The sequence below is a fragment of the Cyrtonyx montezumae genome, unplaced genomic scaffold (assembly GCF_038088225.1).
Source record: "Cyrtonyx montezumae isolate F1298 unplaced genomic scaffold, pur_monq_1.0 scaffold_32, whole genome shotgun sequence".
Taxonomy (NCBI): Eukaryota; Metazoa; Chordata; class Aves; order Galliformes; family Odontophoridae; genus Cyrtonyx; species Cyrtonyx montezumae.
The window spans coordinates 4,259,472-4,274,399 of record NW_027072037.1 but is presented as its reverse complement, the minus strand read 5'-3'; the positions used below and the strand labels follow the sequence as shown (position 1 = coordinate 4,274,399).

The 14,928-nt window shown below is 41.9% G+C and overlaps 1 protein-coding gene across 1 annotated transcript in view; it reads right to left on the bottom strand.

Annotated features, from left to right (window-relative positions):
- DLEC1 (DLEC1 cilia and flagella associated protein) overlaps positions 1-14,928 on the bottom strand; it is a 34,336-nt gene that overhangs the window by 6,586 nt on the left and 12,822 nt on the right. Inside the window, exons 14-28 of the mRNA XM_065744818.1 lie at positions 14,346-14,404; positions 13,661-13,835; positions 11,853-11,946; positions 11,470-11,600; positions 11,018-11,176; positions 8,989-9,128; positions 8,581-8,734; positions 7,062-7,172; positions 5,590-5,720; positions 4,208-4,393; positions 3,521-3,588; positions 2,267-2,418; positions 1,644-1,747; positions 1,315-1,385; positions 540-751 (exon numbers count right to left, since the gene is read on the bottom strand). Coding sequence (XP_065600890.1) covers positions 540-751; positions 1,315-1,385; positions 1,644-1,747; positions 2,267-2,418; positions 3,521-3,588; positions 4,208-4,393; positions 5,590-5,720; positions 7,062-7,172; positions 8,581-8,734; positions 8,989-9,128; positions 11,018-11,176; positions 11,470-11,600; positions 11,853-11,946; positions 13,661-13,835; positions 14,346-14,404 — 1,947 coding nt within the window. The remainder of the gene's footprint in view (positions 1-539; positions 752-1,314; positions 1,386-1,643; positions 1,748-2,266; positions 2,419-3,520; positions 3,589-4,207; positions 4,394-5,589; positions 5,721-7,061; positions 7,173-8,580; positions 8,735-8,988; positions 9,129-11,017; positions 11,177-11,469; positions 11,601-11,852; positions 11,947-13,660; positions 13,836-14,345; positions 14,405-14,928) is intronic.

Sequence of the window (14,928 nt, the reverse complement as noted above, 5' to 3'; positions counted from 1 at the left end):
ACCTTCCCCATCACTCCCAGTCCTTCGAGGCATTAAGTCTCCATATTGTGATCAAATTTTACACGCAATATTCTGCTGTAAAGTGGTGACATCTGACAGTACCAGGGTAGTCTGGCACTAGGTCAAATACCTCCAGAACAATAGCTGTCATTTGAACTTCTCAGATTATACTCCTCTTCCTGACATCAGCACATAAAGCACCCGTGAGACCAAATTGAAGAGTTTTGGTTATCTTAACAATTCTATGTTAAGAAAAAAAGGCATTATTTATCAGTGACAGTCTTTTAAAAAGTATCTGACCAGCCCCTCCAACAACTATAAGAGAAGCTGAAGACCTGTTTGCTTATAGCTCCCTTCTGGAAACTGATTGCTGATACCTACAGCCACCTACTGATGTATTGCTGTTTGACTGTGAGAGAAGCTGACATTTCATAATCCAGCTCTTAGTTAAACACTGTCTGTTATTGTTTTCAACCTTCCGTGCCAAGAAACCCATCATCTATCTCAGCAGCAGCACAAAAAACAGACTAACAGCTGACCTCATCTGTGGTTTGCAGAGCAGGATAAATGCTTCCACAGGGAATGGAGGGCTGATCCAATCCTGACACGATCTTCGAGCTGTAATCAGTTGATGCAGTCTCATTTTTTGCCACGTCTTTAGGAGGAAAAGGGTCTCCAAAGAACATCAGCAGGTCCACCAGCTTTTTATCATCTTTCTCTTGGTTGTAAGTTTCGCAGTCCAGGCGGATGTCTGAATGGAAAAGGAGAAAGGACAGTTACTCCTGGTCGTTCAGAAGAGTCATAGCTTAGCTGGTACTGGAGAACCAGATCCAATGAAGAATTTGTTGCCTTGCAACTGGATCTGTATTAGAGAATATCTTAAGCTTTGCCATGGTTGCTCTGAAACAACTAAATTGATTTGAAAGCAAGTATGCATGTGTGCATATGGGAAATGAACCCAATGGCCACTCCCTAGGTCTCAAACAATGCTTCTGTTAACATTAGAATTAATGATGAGCATTTTGTTAAAGCTTAAAGTGAAGCTCACTTGCTTCACTGCTGCAAAAAGCAAGCTAATATTCATGGCAGCAATACCATAACAAGTACATGCATGTGGCTAAAGATCTGACAAGTACTGTTCTTCTCTATGAGCCGTTAGAAAACTGCTTAGACAATCCTCTTATAGACTTCACAGAAACGATCTCAGTGAGGAAACAAGAAGGCCAGTTAACATGTTAACTGCTCGTTCTATTGGCATTGTTGCATGCAGTGCAATGCAAGTGTTGGTGTTTGCTGTGCCAACATTCTTCTTACCAAAGGGAGTCGGATTGTTGAGCTGGACACTCCGAAAGACAGGACAACCTCCAGAGACATGAGCACCAAACCTGAGGGGGAAACCCACTGTTAGAACACGCAGAAAATGAGAGAATGTCTGAAACAAACTTGAATTAAAGATCCGTTCATAAGTGGAAAGGATATGGCTGTGCTGGCAGCCTGTTAAGAGGGGCTTTTGGGTAAGGTGTGGCTGAAACTGCCAAATACAACGTAATTTTCTTTAATCATCCAACCACAGGATGGAAATGTTGGCTGTTGTCTGGTGGTATTTAATGGTCTGACTCCTCTGAAAGTAGTTTGGGCTGTACCTGATTATGGGTCGCTGTGTTTGAGGTCCTGTCATCTGCAGGAAGATGGGACAGCCCTTCACAGTCATTTGCATAGGAATTAATGTAGGTTGTAAGTCTCCCACCTATTAAAAAATGGTTTTTTTTTTGCCATTAGAATCAAGATATAACTAGCATCTGGGTATCAAGATTACATTTTGATAACTGGTTCTGATTTTCATACATTTTGAGTGATATCTTTTGAAAGCACCTAAAGAACAGCTTTCCTCAGCAGGAGGGTGCAATGGCTCATACACAAATGAACTTCCCTGCAGCCTTTCCATGCAACATAACATTCTGTATTGGTAGAGCAGAGTCGCACACCGGTCAGTTACCAAACAGATTTTATACATCAAAACTGCTCCAGTCACTTTAAAGACACATGGAAAACTCCCAAGGGATAGACATTCCCCCAAAACAAACCAAGCACTGCAAGAGCAAGCTGTTGTTCCTTGCATGTTGCTGGAGCTAGCAGTATCTGCCCTGAATTCTTACAGACATCCTAATAAACAGAAAATGCATTTATAACAGAAAGGAATCTGGGAAATAGAATTGGTGACAAATCTCCCACAGCAGTATTTCACTTGAAACCAAGCCCCACCTACCTTACAGACAAGATCATCACTGTACTCTCCCCACATGTTGTTGTAAGCTGTTATTTCTATGATTAGCTGCTGGAAGGCTTGCAGAGTTCCTGAGGAAGGTTGTATATGGAAAGCTACTCCCTTCCCATGAGACAGCATCGCTGCTGCAAACTCTAAAGGAGCACAGCAAAGAAGCATTTAATAAGCTCTGAGGAAATTGAACTACTTCAGTCTTTCAAAGAAAACACAGGAGCAGATTATTAGCCCGTGTCAATCAGGCTAACTTCAATGGCTTCAGAAGAACTGGGGCTGCTTACACCAGCCCATATTTAAAACACTCCAGTCCCCTTTTGCAGTGGGCATTAATCTGTTTGGTTTGTATTTAATGAGTCAGTTCTTGCAGAGATTATTTCATGGATGGACTGACTTCGGACAACCTGTTCCAGGACTCTTTGGGATGTGCAAAGCAGTGATTGGTTACATAAAAACACACCCTCAGCTTTAGAAAATTAAGCTGGAATTTGTGCTAAATGGTTATCATTCTGTTGGCAGCTGCCTGTTTACATCTGTGTGCTGCTCAGTACAAAGAATGTGAATTATAAAGAGCAGAGAGGCTTTCCACGTTCTGAGTTACCCTGCCTTCCAAATCAATAGGCTTCCATGGAATCTGTCAGAACAGCATTTTCCCAATCCTAAGGACTAATTCAACAGCTGAAAAGCTTTGTCTTTGTAGGAGATACTGAACACTATGGCAGGCTACCAATGTATCCAAGTTTTATTTTGGATACACAAGACACATCCACATTTCATGGCATTTTGCTCTCACTTCCCCCCTCCCTGGGTCCCTTGTGGCTCTAAGTATTATTGTTTTCAGTACAAAGCATGAGAAATGATGGATGTGATGGGGGCAGCTTTCCTGCACTGGGGAAATAACATAATTAAAGGGTTTGAAGGAGGAAAGCCTGCTACAATGGTATCAGAAGACTGCCTGGGAATGAAACGGCCAAACGTTACACATCCATACTCTGTGCTGGGAATGAACTATGAGCAGAACCACCCATCTTTGGGGGTGAAAAAAAAAGAAAATAAGAGTGACCTAATGCTTATGCAATGTGGAGTTGCAGACTCAAGAATGAAGCAAGGAGCTATGTTATTTAATTGGTGTCAATTTAGCAAAGTACTCCAACTACAAAATCATGTGCCTGAGTGGCACATTTCATGCTGAAGGTGATAGTTATTTTTGCCTTCTCTCCACAGAGGGCATTATTCTTGTACCTGACTGTGCTCTTTTGGCTGCATGTTTCGCCATGGGCCCTCTCCTTTTCACCAGGTACCCCGATGAGCTTGAAAAGGAATAACAAAGCATCATAACACTTACGTGAAACGAGCATTTCTCTGCTATTTCTCTGCTAATGTCACAACTCTACCTGACTCCTGTATCAGTGCTCATTATAACTTAATGCAGGACTACCTGCACAGTACTTTTGGAAAGTAACATCTTTAGGAATGAGTTAACTGAAGAGCTGCAAGGCTCTGTGTACGACCCAACACAACAGAGCCTTAGCAGGTGCAAACCAGCCTAAGTCTACTGGCAACAGTAGTATTTTGTCACTTGTACCAGCTAAATCAGAGTCACCAAGGCTGGAAAAGATCTCCAAGATCACCCAGTCCTACCCATCCACCTATCAGCAATAATTCCTACTAAACCACATCCCTCAGTTCCACATCAAAACATTTCTTCAACTTGAGAAGCAAAAGCAGAAGTTATCAGTTTCTGCAGAAAAATTTGTCAGTCACTTTCATTACCACAAAGAGCTTAAAAGCAAGAACCAAAAAACCCAAACACTGTAACATTGCAGAAAGTGCACCTTGTGACAGAGGAAATAGCACGCTATCCTGATTTCAGCTTTAATCCTGACCTCCTTAAGTATTTGAGGCATTGTGCAGAAAGGCAAGACTTACAGGCAGATAGATTGCTCTGGAGTAGGTGAAGAGCCAGTAAAATACGCAGCTTCTAGTTTGAACTGTGCACTGATTGCAGTGTGATTGGTAAGGATCAGCTGACGCTTCACTGTGTCTTTCAATGCAACTTCAGATCCGAAGTCCAAAAGAAGATCACGTGGGCTTTGTAACATTTTCCTTTCATCGCTGTCAGAAAAATCAAATCAAATCAATTAAAGCTTTAGTGTTGTTTTCTTAAGCCACAGATGACTACAAGAGATTTAAAATGTGCAGTATACAATGTGGCTGTGAAAAACGGTGTATGTGGGCCAAGCAGTTGAGGTTTTGTCATCAGCATTCACTGCTTTTCATTTTTTTCCACTTCTCACCTAGAAAGGATTTATTTGGGATAGAGAGCCGATGGTGTATGATGTGTAAACCTACCAAATCAAAGCCATTTTTACTTACATTAAAAATGTATAAAGATGAGCATATTCCAAAAGAGAGTAATCGTGACACATATAAAAATAAATGAAAGCAGTCAGATATACGGAGTCAAAGAGAAGCCTACTATCCTTTCTTTGAGATTGTGTTTGTCAGTGCAGCACGAAAATGGAATGGTCCATCTCAGTAATTCAGCAGGAACTGAATTGGCACACTTTGGCATTGCAGAAGATGCTGTTCCTCACGTGTTATGGACTGCAGGAGCCCCATGCTCTGGTTAGCAGTGACAAAGGTAGATCTCATGCTCTCTACACACCAAAAGCTGGCAGACTGCAAGTTCCAGGAGCACAAGTGGGACCAGACAAAACATAACCATGAGTTCTACTGCAAACAAACTGCTCATTTCACACCAATTTATTATCCATTCCTTCTTTAATGCAAAATGTTTGTTTCATTTGCTTTGGTTCATCTCATTTTTTTTTTCCAGTTAATCTGGGAACCCAAGATCCAAAAAGATGTTGAGTTTTGTAGGGTAGGACTGCAAAGCCACGTACTGCACTCACAAGCCAGAATGTTTTGTTGGGAAATAGAGTTTGTCTGTGTCATTGCAACGTGCCTTCAGGCTTGGTGCTATGGAGATTTCCCAGTTTCTGAGAAGACAGCACCTTGACAAGAGTATTTAAATTACAAGGTTTAACATCTTCAATCTACTCTTAAAAGACTTGCTTTTTAAACACTGTCTTTGGTGATAGAAAGCTGATTCACATTATATCTGGCTACAATAAAACTGTGGAGGTGAATGTATCAAGCTTTATGTTTGCCGTGACATTCTTTGGATGTTTTTTAGTATTACCACACACTTTGGTATAAGTGAGCATTCTACAGATGAGAGCTTTTTGTCTATTAGCACCGTTCCACAAAAAGAAATGGAACCATTTGATGATTTTAATAATGCCTACCTGGCATCTCCTCCTTCACAAGGTACTGAGTAGGCAACATGCAGTCCTTTTACTTCTCCAGAAAGGCTCAGAACGAGGGGTTCAGCCATGTCTTCTATGCTACAGGAAAGGGCAAGACCTTTCAGCTCACCCTGATAGGAGAAGAAACAGATTTGCTTGTGAATGGAGCAGAGATCACAGAAGACAGGCAGCTTCATTAAGAAATACATTGAGGAAATGCATTTAAACCTCACTGAACAAACCAGAACTACAGCAGTATACTGAAAAGTGTCACTGGATTGCTTGAATGGCTCTACCTGCTAACAGATTTGCTAAGAAGGAAGAAACCTGGTGAAGGGAGCTGCTTTGGCAGGGGGGTTGGACTCGATGATCTCTAGAGGTCCCTTCCAACCCCTACAATTCTGTGATTCTGTGAACAAGGTAACATTTCATGGCTGTTCCAGCCCTTTGTATCCATACCAGTCTGTAAGCCTAACACAGCTCCTCTGCTGATTTTTGACATGCCTTCTGTATTGCAAACTTTGAAGCTCTAAGCATTAGACGCTTTCATGCACACTAAAATAATGTTCAAAAAGCAAGGTTTTATTTCTACATGGGTCTAAAGCAGGACTTGCAGGACGAAACGTGGTCTAGTGACACCGGCACTCTAGTTAATTCAGTACTGCCATCCTTTTGGGCTCTACCAATACATGAATCAGTGCAACCTGCATAAAAGACTGGGATTCAGCTCAAGGCTCAGGCTTCTAAATACAGGTTTCTAAATGGGAGACCTTCAACTCATCTATAAAGGTGAACTCCAAATGTGAGTCCTGTATCTCCACTCATTCACCTTGCTACTCACAACACAGTCCTTCTGGGTGGCTCAGCTGGGATTCAGTTCCCCACCATAAACAGAAGAATCATTTCAGATGCCCAGTGTGCCCTGGTGAGCTTCCAGATTCTGCAATGGGAACTCATACACCCAGGTATAGGGAGTTCCTTTATTTAGATGCCTTAAATCATGTTTTTTGAATGCCTCCAATAAAGTTTCATAAAATTAGTAAACTCTGCAGTCTACACCCTACAGGATCCTTCAGTTTTGCAGTCTTTCAGACTCTTTCAATCTAAGTTTCCAAATACTAAGTGATCCCACCTCTGCTCAGAATACCACACATGTACTATATATGCCAGTCTGCTGTGTTTTATTTTGTTCAGTCGTAAGCATGGAGTAAGTAAGAGTAACTGAATAGGTATTTAGAAAAGGAATAAAACAAGAAGAGCTGAGAAACCAAAAGGCAGGGAAGAAAATTTCACACTGTGTAGACCTCTTTAAAATCTGCCTTAAACCATGGTTCCCTCTAAAGCAAAGCAATTTCAGAGATACTGTACCCAAAATAAGAACATCACATTCTGTGTACAGAAGTCCTTCCCTCTGTCGGAAGGAGGCGAGGTGAGAGCACCACTCTTTGATAAGCACCAGACTTGAAACTTACCACGATGTTAGCTGTCAGCTCTATGCAGAATTCTTTTTCTTCATTTGGGTCTAAAATGCCACTGGCTGGAGAGATGGTGGCAGAGCATAAAGCTGCCTGACATCCAATGAGCTGCTGAGCAGAGGGGACAAGCACTCAGTTAATCTGTTGTTTCAGTAACTCTCTATCTTTCAGATTTTTTCTTCTGATGTTACAGAGCTATAAAAAGAGTTATTCTAAGGTTTAGGATGCTTTCTCATAGCAATACATACAGCTTGTTGAGATGAGGCTTACTTTGCAATTCCCTGGCTGCTAAGATTCTCCTACCTAGATTCATTTCAAAGGACTTCAGGTGCTCAACTGAGCAATCTGTACTGGGAGCAGAGTTGCTGTACGCCCTTTCACAGTCACAGGCCTTTCCAGGGCTAGGTCAGCCCACCTGATATTGGAAAAACATCCTCAAACTGCCACAGGGCTCTCCAGCAAACTACAGAGGAGGTCTATAGAGATGGATTGGCCTATGTGACTGACATGAACTAAGAGGTTCACCTCAGCTGCTCAAACACAAACACCAGGTACTATGCAAAGTGCTGTGGGTATCCCTCCCAGGCTCCAGCTAACTCCAGAGGGTTTTTCCATGGGTCCTGCATCACCCACATGCACTGGTAGAATACCTCAGGCACATGAGAACTGATGGCACTGAATGCTTTTAGGTAGGCAACTGAGCCAAGTCTTGGATGTCAGAGTGGATCTGTATGACTAAGGCAATGATGACTCACTTTACAGGTTAAGCTACCTAAGCATATGTGTAGGGAGTGTCAAAACTACCACCATAGCCAACATTCAGTACGTTCTAGAGGTCATTCTGCACAGTAAATCAGGTGTTCATCTCAGAGTGAGCTGAACAGTGCTCTGGATTCCATCAACAGTACGAACACATTAGGATTTGGTTGCCTAAACACAGGTCCATAGAGCAGTGGCTGGCCAGCACAACAGGACTTACAGGAGACCACATGGAGGTCCTGAATAACATTCTAGAGCACTCAGAATGACACTAAACAGCTATATTCTGGTAACTGACCTCCTGCCCAGATCTTCCATCACTGAAAAGGAAGTTCAGACAGTAACCCAACTACTGACATTAAATTTAGGAATCCTAATCTGTGAGCTCAAACCCATCTGGGATGTAGAATTTTAGTCACAGTTCAAACACAATGCTGCTGCTTTGCTCCACTGAACTAAATGAAAACCTGAACAGTTGCAGTACTTCGTGTAATACAGCTTTCATCCTGTTTTCCCCTCCTGCTTTGCCCACACCACCTTCCAAGAAGTGACCAGCACTCAGTAACTACATATTAGCATCAATGGGTAGAATCTATTCATAAAGTCTGGTCTCAAGCTGAAGTCCTGCTCACAAACAGCATAAAGGAATCACTAGTCAAAGGAGACATCGGAAGAGCTTTTAATTATTGTTTGAATTTTGATAGAAATTCCAATTTCCAGCCTTGCTTTCTTCTCCATACATTAGAAACACACTTACCTTTCCCCACGAGTATTTTGCTGGCAGCCGTGTCTGGTTAAAAAGCTTGCTTGTTGCTTTGACAGGAATTCCAGTATAAATTTCAGTGAACACTAGGTTACTAGATATCAGGCAAGCCTGGGGGGTCTGAACTTCAACAGAAACAGGAAGGTAACTGGAAGTAAACACACAGATGGCCTATTGTTATTGTTAATGAGATGTGCTAGACACACAACAGCACGCTGGAAAGAACGATGATTATGTTTCCTTAGCAATATTAGTGATTAGGTAGATTGTTGATAGGTCACACAAGCCCAGTCTGAGTTTTTGCTGCATATTTTTGCTTTAGGAGACAAACCCACCTACGCTGAAAACCACATGAGAATGTCAGGAAAAAAGATAAAGCAGAATGTGACTTTTTCCCCTTACCTCCTTTCTCCATTTTCCACCTTTAGTTCTAATACCGTACGGAGACGCTGGCACAGCAGCGACGTGTACTGAACTGACACACTGCAGACCCCCAAAGGAGGTATTTCTCCAGCGGATGGTTGAATGGTAAAGGGAGATACCTATGAGAGGAGAGAGGGAATAGAAACGTTTTGGACGTGCACAAAATGAGTGTAAAATGCTGCACTCCTGCGTTTCAATTGAGATTCATTTGTGTTCAGACATGTCATGTTTCTCTGCTCCCAAAGTCCCATCTGGGTAGATTTCACTAAGTGCTATGACAGCTTTGTGAAAACCTGGCTAGACATGGAGGACAGACTTGGCATCTGTGGGGACAGCTCGTAAAACTGCCATGATTTAAGAGAAGGGCAGTGAAAGCCAAGGGCTTAAAAAGGATGCTTGTGTGCAAAGCAATCAGCACTAGTAGTGCTGTCTGCTTCCAGAGAGGTCGAACAGTAGCTATGCAAGGTGCCAAGGGGAGATTCTTAGACAGAGTCAAAAAGAGAAACGTTGGAAGAGCAGAAATAAACAGAAAAAGCACCACTGTGGGACAGGGGCTGGAGATTCAGGAAAAGGAAAGAGGCAGCTTTTATGCAGGAGGAAGCAAGAACTTGATCTGTGATCTTTGCTGCGATACAAATGGGCTCTGGAATGATAAAGTCAACAGATCAAGCCTCTACAACCTCTGAGGTCCTGGGAAGTGTTAAGAATGCAGGGAACAAAGGAATAATGAAGTGAGAAGGAAGGGTTTGAGGACTGTGAGGAGCATATCCTGATTCTGGCACCTCTGATTGTAGTTGTTCTGGGGACAAGCACACACACAATCGCTTTGCAAAGCTCCCATAGCCACCTCTCATAAATCCTTATCCTTTTCCATCAAATTTTGACCAAATTTGGTGGCACATCTGCAATATATATAAGGAAAAAAAATAATCCAAAGCTGAAGAACTCATGGAATTAGAGAGCAACTTCCCACAGCCTTCCATCTCCTGAGACAACCAACAGAAAACTCCTCCTTCAGTGCAGAACTGACACAAGCTGTCCAGGAAAACAAAACTTCTGAGTACTGTTCAGATCAATTTTGCAAATGATTCCCTGTATGGTCAGTCACATAAAGAGATCTGCAAGCAGAGTTTGGGTTTTATTACTAGAGAAAGAACTCATCCTTAAGTCCAGATGTAGTCCCTTCCCTTTAATGCCTGTCACCAAGTAGAAATCCAGCTAACAGCCCACTGTGTCCTAGAAATAAATCTTTCTATTATTATTTTACATTTCAGGAACACATGATGGTCTGCAGATAGTAGCTCTCACTCAATTCTTTGCTAGCAATATCACCTCCAAGCTGCTGTGGTTATTTCTTATGAAATGGCAGCACGAGCTCTGAAGTCAAGGACTGGACTATATTTGATGTATCACAGTCTAGATAATACTGAAGAGCAGTGTTAGCATTCACTGTGCTAAGAAGTAATTTTGAGACGTGCCTGCCTGTTTCAAAGCCATTGTTTAAAGCTGAAGGTTTGACTCAGTAGGTATTGACATTCCTGTACACTATGCTGATGTGGGTGTGGGAAGAGTGCTGAGCAGCCCTATCAGAATGATAAGGGCATACTCCCTTACAGCCATTACTGCAGCCTAAATTCTTGTCGCAGAGGATGGCTTTTTCAATCATGCTGGCAGGGCATTTGAAATTAACAGAACTTTAAAAAAAAAAAAGCAAACTTCACCTGCATTTAATTTCTAAAGAACCAGTGCACTTCATAGAGTCATAGAATGGTTCAAGTTGGAAGGGACCTTTAAATTCATCCAGTTCCAACCCCCTGCTAGGGGGTGACCTTCCCATAGACTGGGTTGCTTGCACCCCCATCCCACCTGGCCTTAGGTAACCGTGCAGAACCAGCTGCATAAGGACCTGCAGAAATCAAAACTTCGTGTATCTGGAATGAAAAGTGCACTTGCTAAGCCTGAGGAAGAGACAGCTAAAGGAGCGTGGCAAACTATAGCAGTAACTTACCCCTTCACTCCTTTCTGCTAGACACACCTGGCTTTCTTGCATTCTCCACCGTGCTGGCAGCTGGCACAGATTTTGAATCTCAAAGGTTCCTACCACAATCTCACCTGGCTTAATCAAACCTAAGCGGAGTGATGGAACACTGATACGAAGAAGAGGACCCTAAAACACCAGAAAACAAATGGCAAAATTGACTTTTCTGCCAAAACTCCTTAATTAAAAGCATACAGTAGCTAAGATTAGCATTCCACTTCATAGAGAAGAGCAGAAAGCAAATGCCTTGCATGTAATACAGCAACAATTCTTACTGTTGTGGGAATATCTACATTTAGTTAGTTGTAACTAACAGCAAAAACGCCTCCTGTTTGTAACTGCCCTAGATCTGTCAGGTCTTTGAGAAGAAAAAGCTTTACAGAGCCAACAGCCTGGCCCTGCAACAGCAGGCCAGGTCTCACCTTAAAAGCAGCTTCAACATGCAGCACAACTGGCTCTGGAGAGTGCTCTATTTGACACTGCAGGTTATGGCTGACACAGCCCGGTCTGATTCCGGTCATCATCAGTTCAAATTCACAGCATCTATTCCTATCTAGGAAAGAAAAACATATATATATATATATATATATATATAATCTAAGTCGTGTCTCACCCCCTTGAACTGAAATAAGCTGCTGTAAGCCTGGTACTGAAGCTCTTGCAACTAAATGAAGCCTCCTGCTGGTTCCAGCAGATTGGGCATCAGCCCTGTCTGACATCTTGCATCATAATGTTCCATAACTTTTCTCTTCCACTTTAACTATTTCTATCATTTACTGATACTTGGAAGGCACAGAAACTTTACCTATGACACCGGTAAGAGGTTCAACTTCCATAATGGCAAAGGATGTGATTCTCTCCCATGTGTACTTGATTAGTGATCTGCTGTTATTCCACATCTAAAACAATTAAAATTAACAAGTCAATTAACACACCTTGAGCTTGCTGAGAGCAGCGACGCACTGCAAACTAGGTACTGCAAGTCTCACATCACACACTTATCTTGCAAACTGCAAGGATATCCTGATCACTAATAAATGTTAGCACCTCTAAAATAGTTTGAGTCTGGCTCTAGTGGGCTTTTATCTTCACCTGAATCTTGGCATAAACTGAATTAAGTGGAAAGGCATGGAACATTTAATCTGTGACTTGAGCACTACCAATCCAGTGCTGTGCACTATTTTCACCACATCCTGTCACCTTCCCTCTGTCATGTAAAGCAAAGACAAGAAGCAGGATTTGGCTGGCTGGATTTCAGTTGTCTTCAAAGCAGCTGAGCACTCCACATCCAACCTCATCTTCTAGGGCTCTTCATAGAAAATATCACCAATTAGACAGTGCTGGCAGCAGTACCTCCAAATTATTTTATCCTGGGGGATATTAGGAGGCACCCCCTAGGTGTCCAAGGATTATAGGGAAAGCTGAGAGCAGGTAGCTCAGAGGTGGAGCCCTATGCCCAAAGTGCTGTGTTTAACCAGATGAATTCAGCAGCCACCTTCACACTGGGATTTGGTGTTTTCTGAAATTTGAAGAAAATCCACTGACTTTTCCAGGATGTTATTGTATTTGAAGCCTTTTACATTTTTTCAAAAATGTAACAGAACTTCAAAGCTTAAGCTTCAAACCCTTCTTCTGAGAGCAGTCCTCTCTGCCAGGGCCTGTTTGTGAGGGAGATGTAAGCTCCTGCAATCTTTGGCTTGATCTTCAGATCTATTCAGATGGTTCTCTTTAATTACAGCCTGGTATGTTTTTCTATGTAGCCCAGACATCTCTAAGCAGAGCTCAAATCATTTCTTAAGAACAACAGGGAAGAAAAAAAAGAATAACTCCAGAATGTCATATTATTAAGTGGCTTAATTACCTATGCCCCTTGTGTAACTGTACTGCATTACCATAAAGCATGAAGCAGCTGCCTTGAATTAGAAAAGAACCTGTGGGAAATGTGAGCACAATGCTAAACACTGATTACTGCTTTAAGAAAAAATGCAAAGATCATTAACTGGGAAGCATCTTCTTGCCTGGCTGTGGCTGATAGATCTATTTTTCCCAGGTGAAACTAGAATCAAAAGGACCCTGATCTACAGTGAGATGAATGCTGAATGAATGGATCACAGCAGAAGCTGATCCCATAACAGTCAAGCAGAAATTATCAGAATCTGCAGGCGCAGAATGGGGTCTAATAAGCTTCGGCAGGAGAGATTTCTGTAGCTTTCCTGTGCCTGCTGTAGTCCTTTAAACAAACAGTGCCTCTGTTACAAAGCAATTTAATCATCCGTGCACTAATTCCTCCCAGCTGGAAAAATCTTGCACCACCGGATGGACAGATGGATAAGCAACTGGCTTGTGACCCAGAAAAGCACTTACAAGTGTAATACTCTGCAATATTGAGCCTCAGAGATGAAAACAAAACAAAGCCTTCTGCCTGGGATACAGGGCTAGGGAGGCCTGTGAGGGCATTTCAGCACGGTAGTCATGGCCTCCTTTAAAAATATTTATGGAAAACTAAAATCACACGGATCATCTGATATCTTCTAACAACACCTATGGTAGCCAGAGTCACAGTTGCTTTTAAATGAGTTGCTTTGATATAAATGGAGTAAGGAGCAAACAAACCTTGAACCTTCTTCTGACATCTACACCAAGAAAGCTTTCTCCGGGGACGATAATGGCATACGGCTCCAGAAGAAGTTGAAATGGTTCTGTGAATCCTTTCACTTCTATGTCCAGTGCTATTACATCCTCTGCTATGTATTCTGGGATGTTTTGGAGAATCCTCTCCTTTACTAAACTTCAGGGGGAAATGTGGTAGAATTATTAAGCATTTTCAATGGCTGTTCCAGCTTAGTGTCATCATTTAATTGCCAGATCAGAAGTGAAAATCAGCAGAAGCTTCTCCAGTACAGACTGCTGGAGTGCAGTAAGCCCAGGTTGGGAGCAATTAACAACAGGAAGAATTCCAGTGAGGGTCTTTTAAAACATACTCAGTCCCAGTATGGTCATAGATTAAATATGTAAGTCATAGACTGCTGTGACAAACAGTAATAAGGAAACCTAAGCAGAAATATGGGAAATGAACAGACAAATGACAGTAGTATCTTTTCAAGAGAGGTGCAGCCTCAGCTAGGGCTAAGACACGTGTTCAGACACGAGGGAAGATTGAGATATGCTATGTGTACCACTGTGAGTTGGGCATTTAAAATCCTTTATAACTGTCAGCCCACTGTAACTAGAAAGATAGAGAACCCCAGTGATGTTAAACTGCTAAAATGTGGCTGAAAAGTATTGATTCTCAGCTTACCTAGGTGATTGTGGGATGTCCCTCAGAACCAGCTGTATCACACTGTGGTAAATCTTCAGCTGTACAGATACAGAAGGGATTTTATTCTCAAGTAATTGGCTATGTTGAGAATTTAAAAAAAATGAGATGATAACAGAGTTTACATTTAAATGGTGAGCAATCATCACTGAGATACTGAACTCTGATAAACTATATTCAAAATCTGGAGTTGCTAAAAGAAAACATATTTGACTGCAGAACGTTAAGCCAAGATTCTGATCTCATGGCATAGTGTTCCAAGAAAAACACTCATTTTTGACACGCCAGTTATTATCTCCCTAGTATATTGCATACTGCACACAAACATCTGCAAACACTCTGCAAATGAAGATTAGTATTGCCGTGCTAACATAAGGTTCTTGAGCTGCTTCAGGACATTTAACTCACTTGCCCACCAATTTGATTTTGAAAAATCCCACTATTTTTCCTTGATGGGATAAGAAGATACCTCCCCTGTTCAAATGGAAACACAACCATAGAGGCTGGCCTTAAATCTGAGGGATTCATTTGTTTACACAGAAATTTATCTAAGTGCAGATGTAAA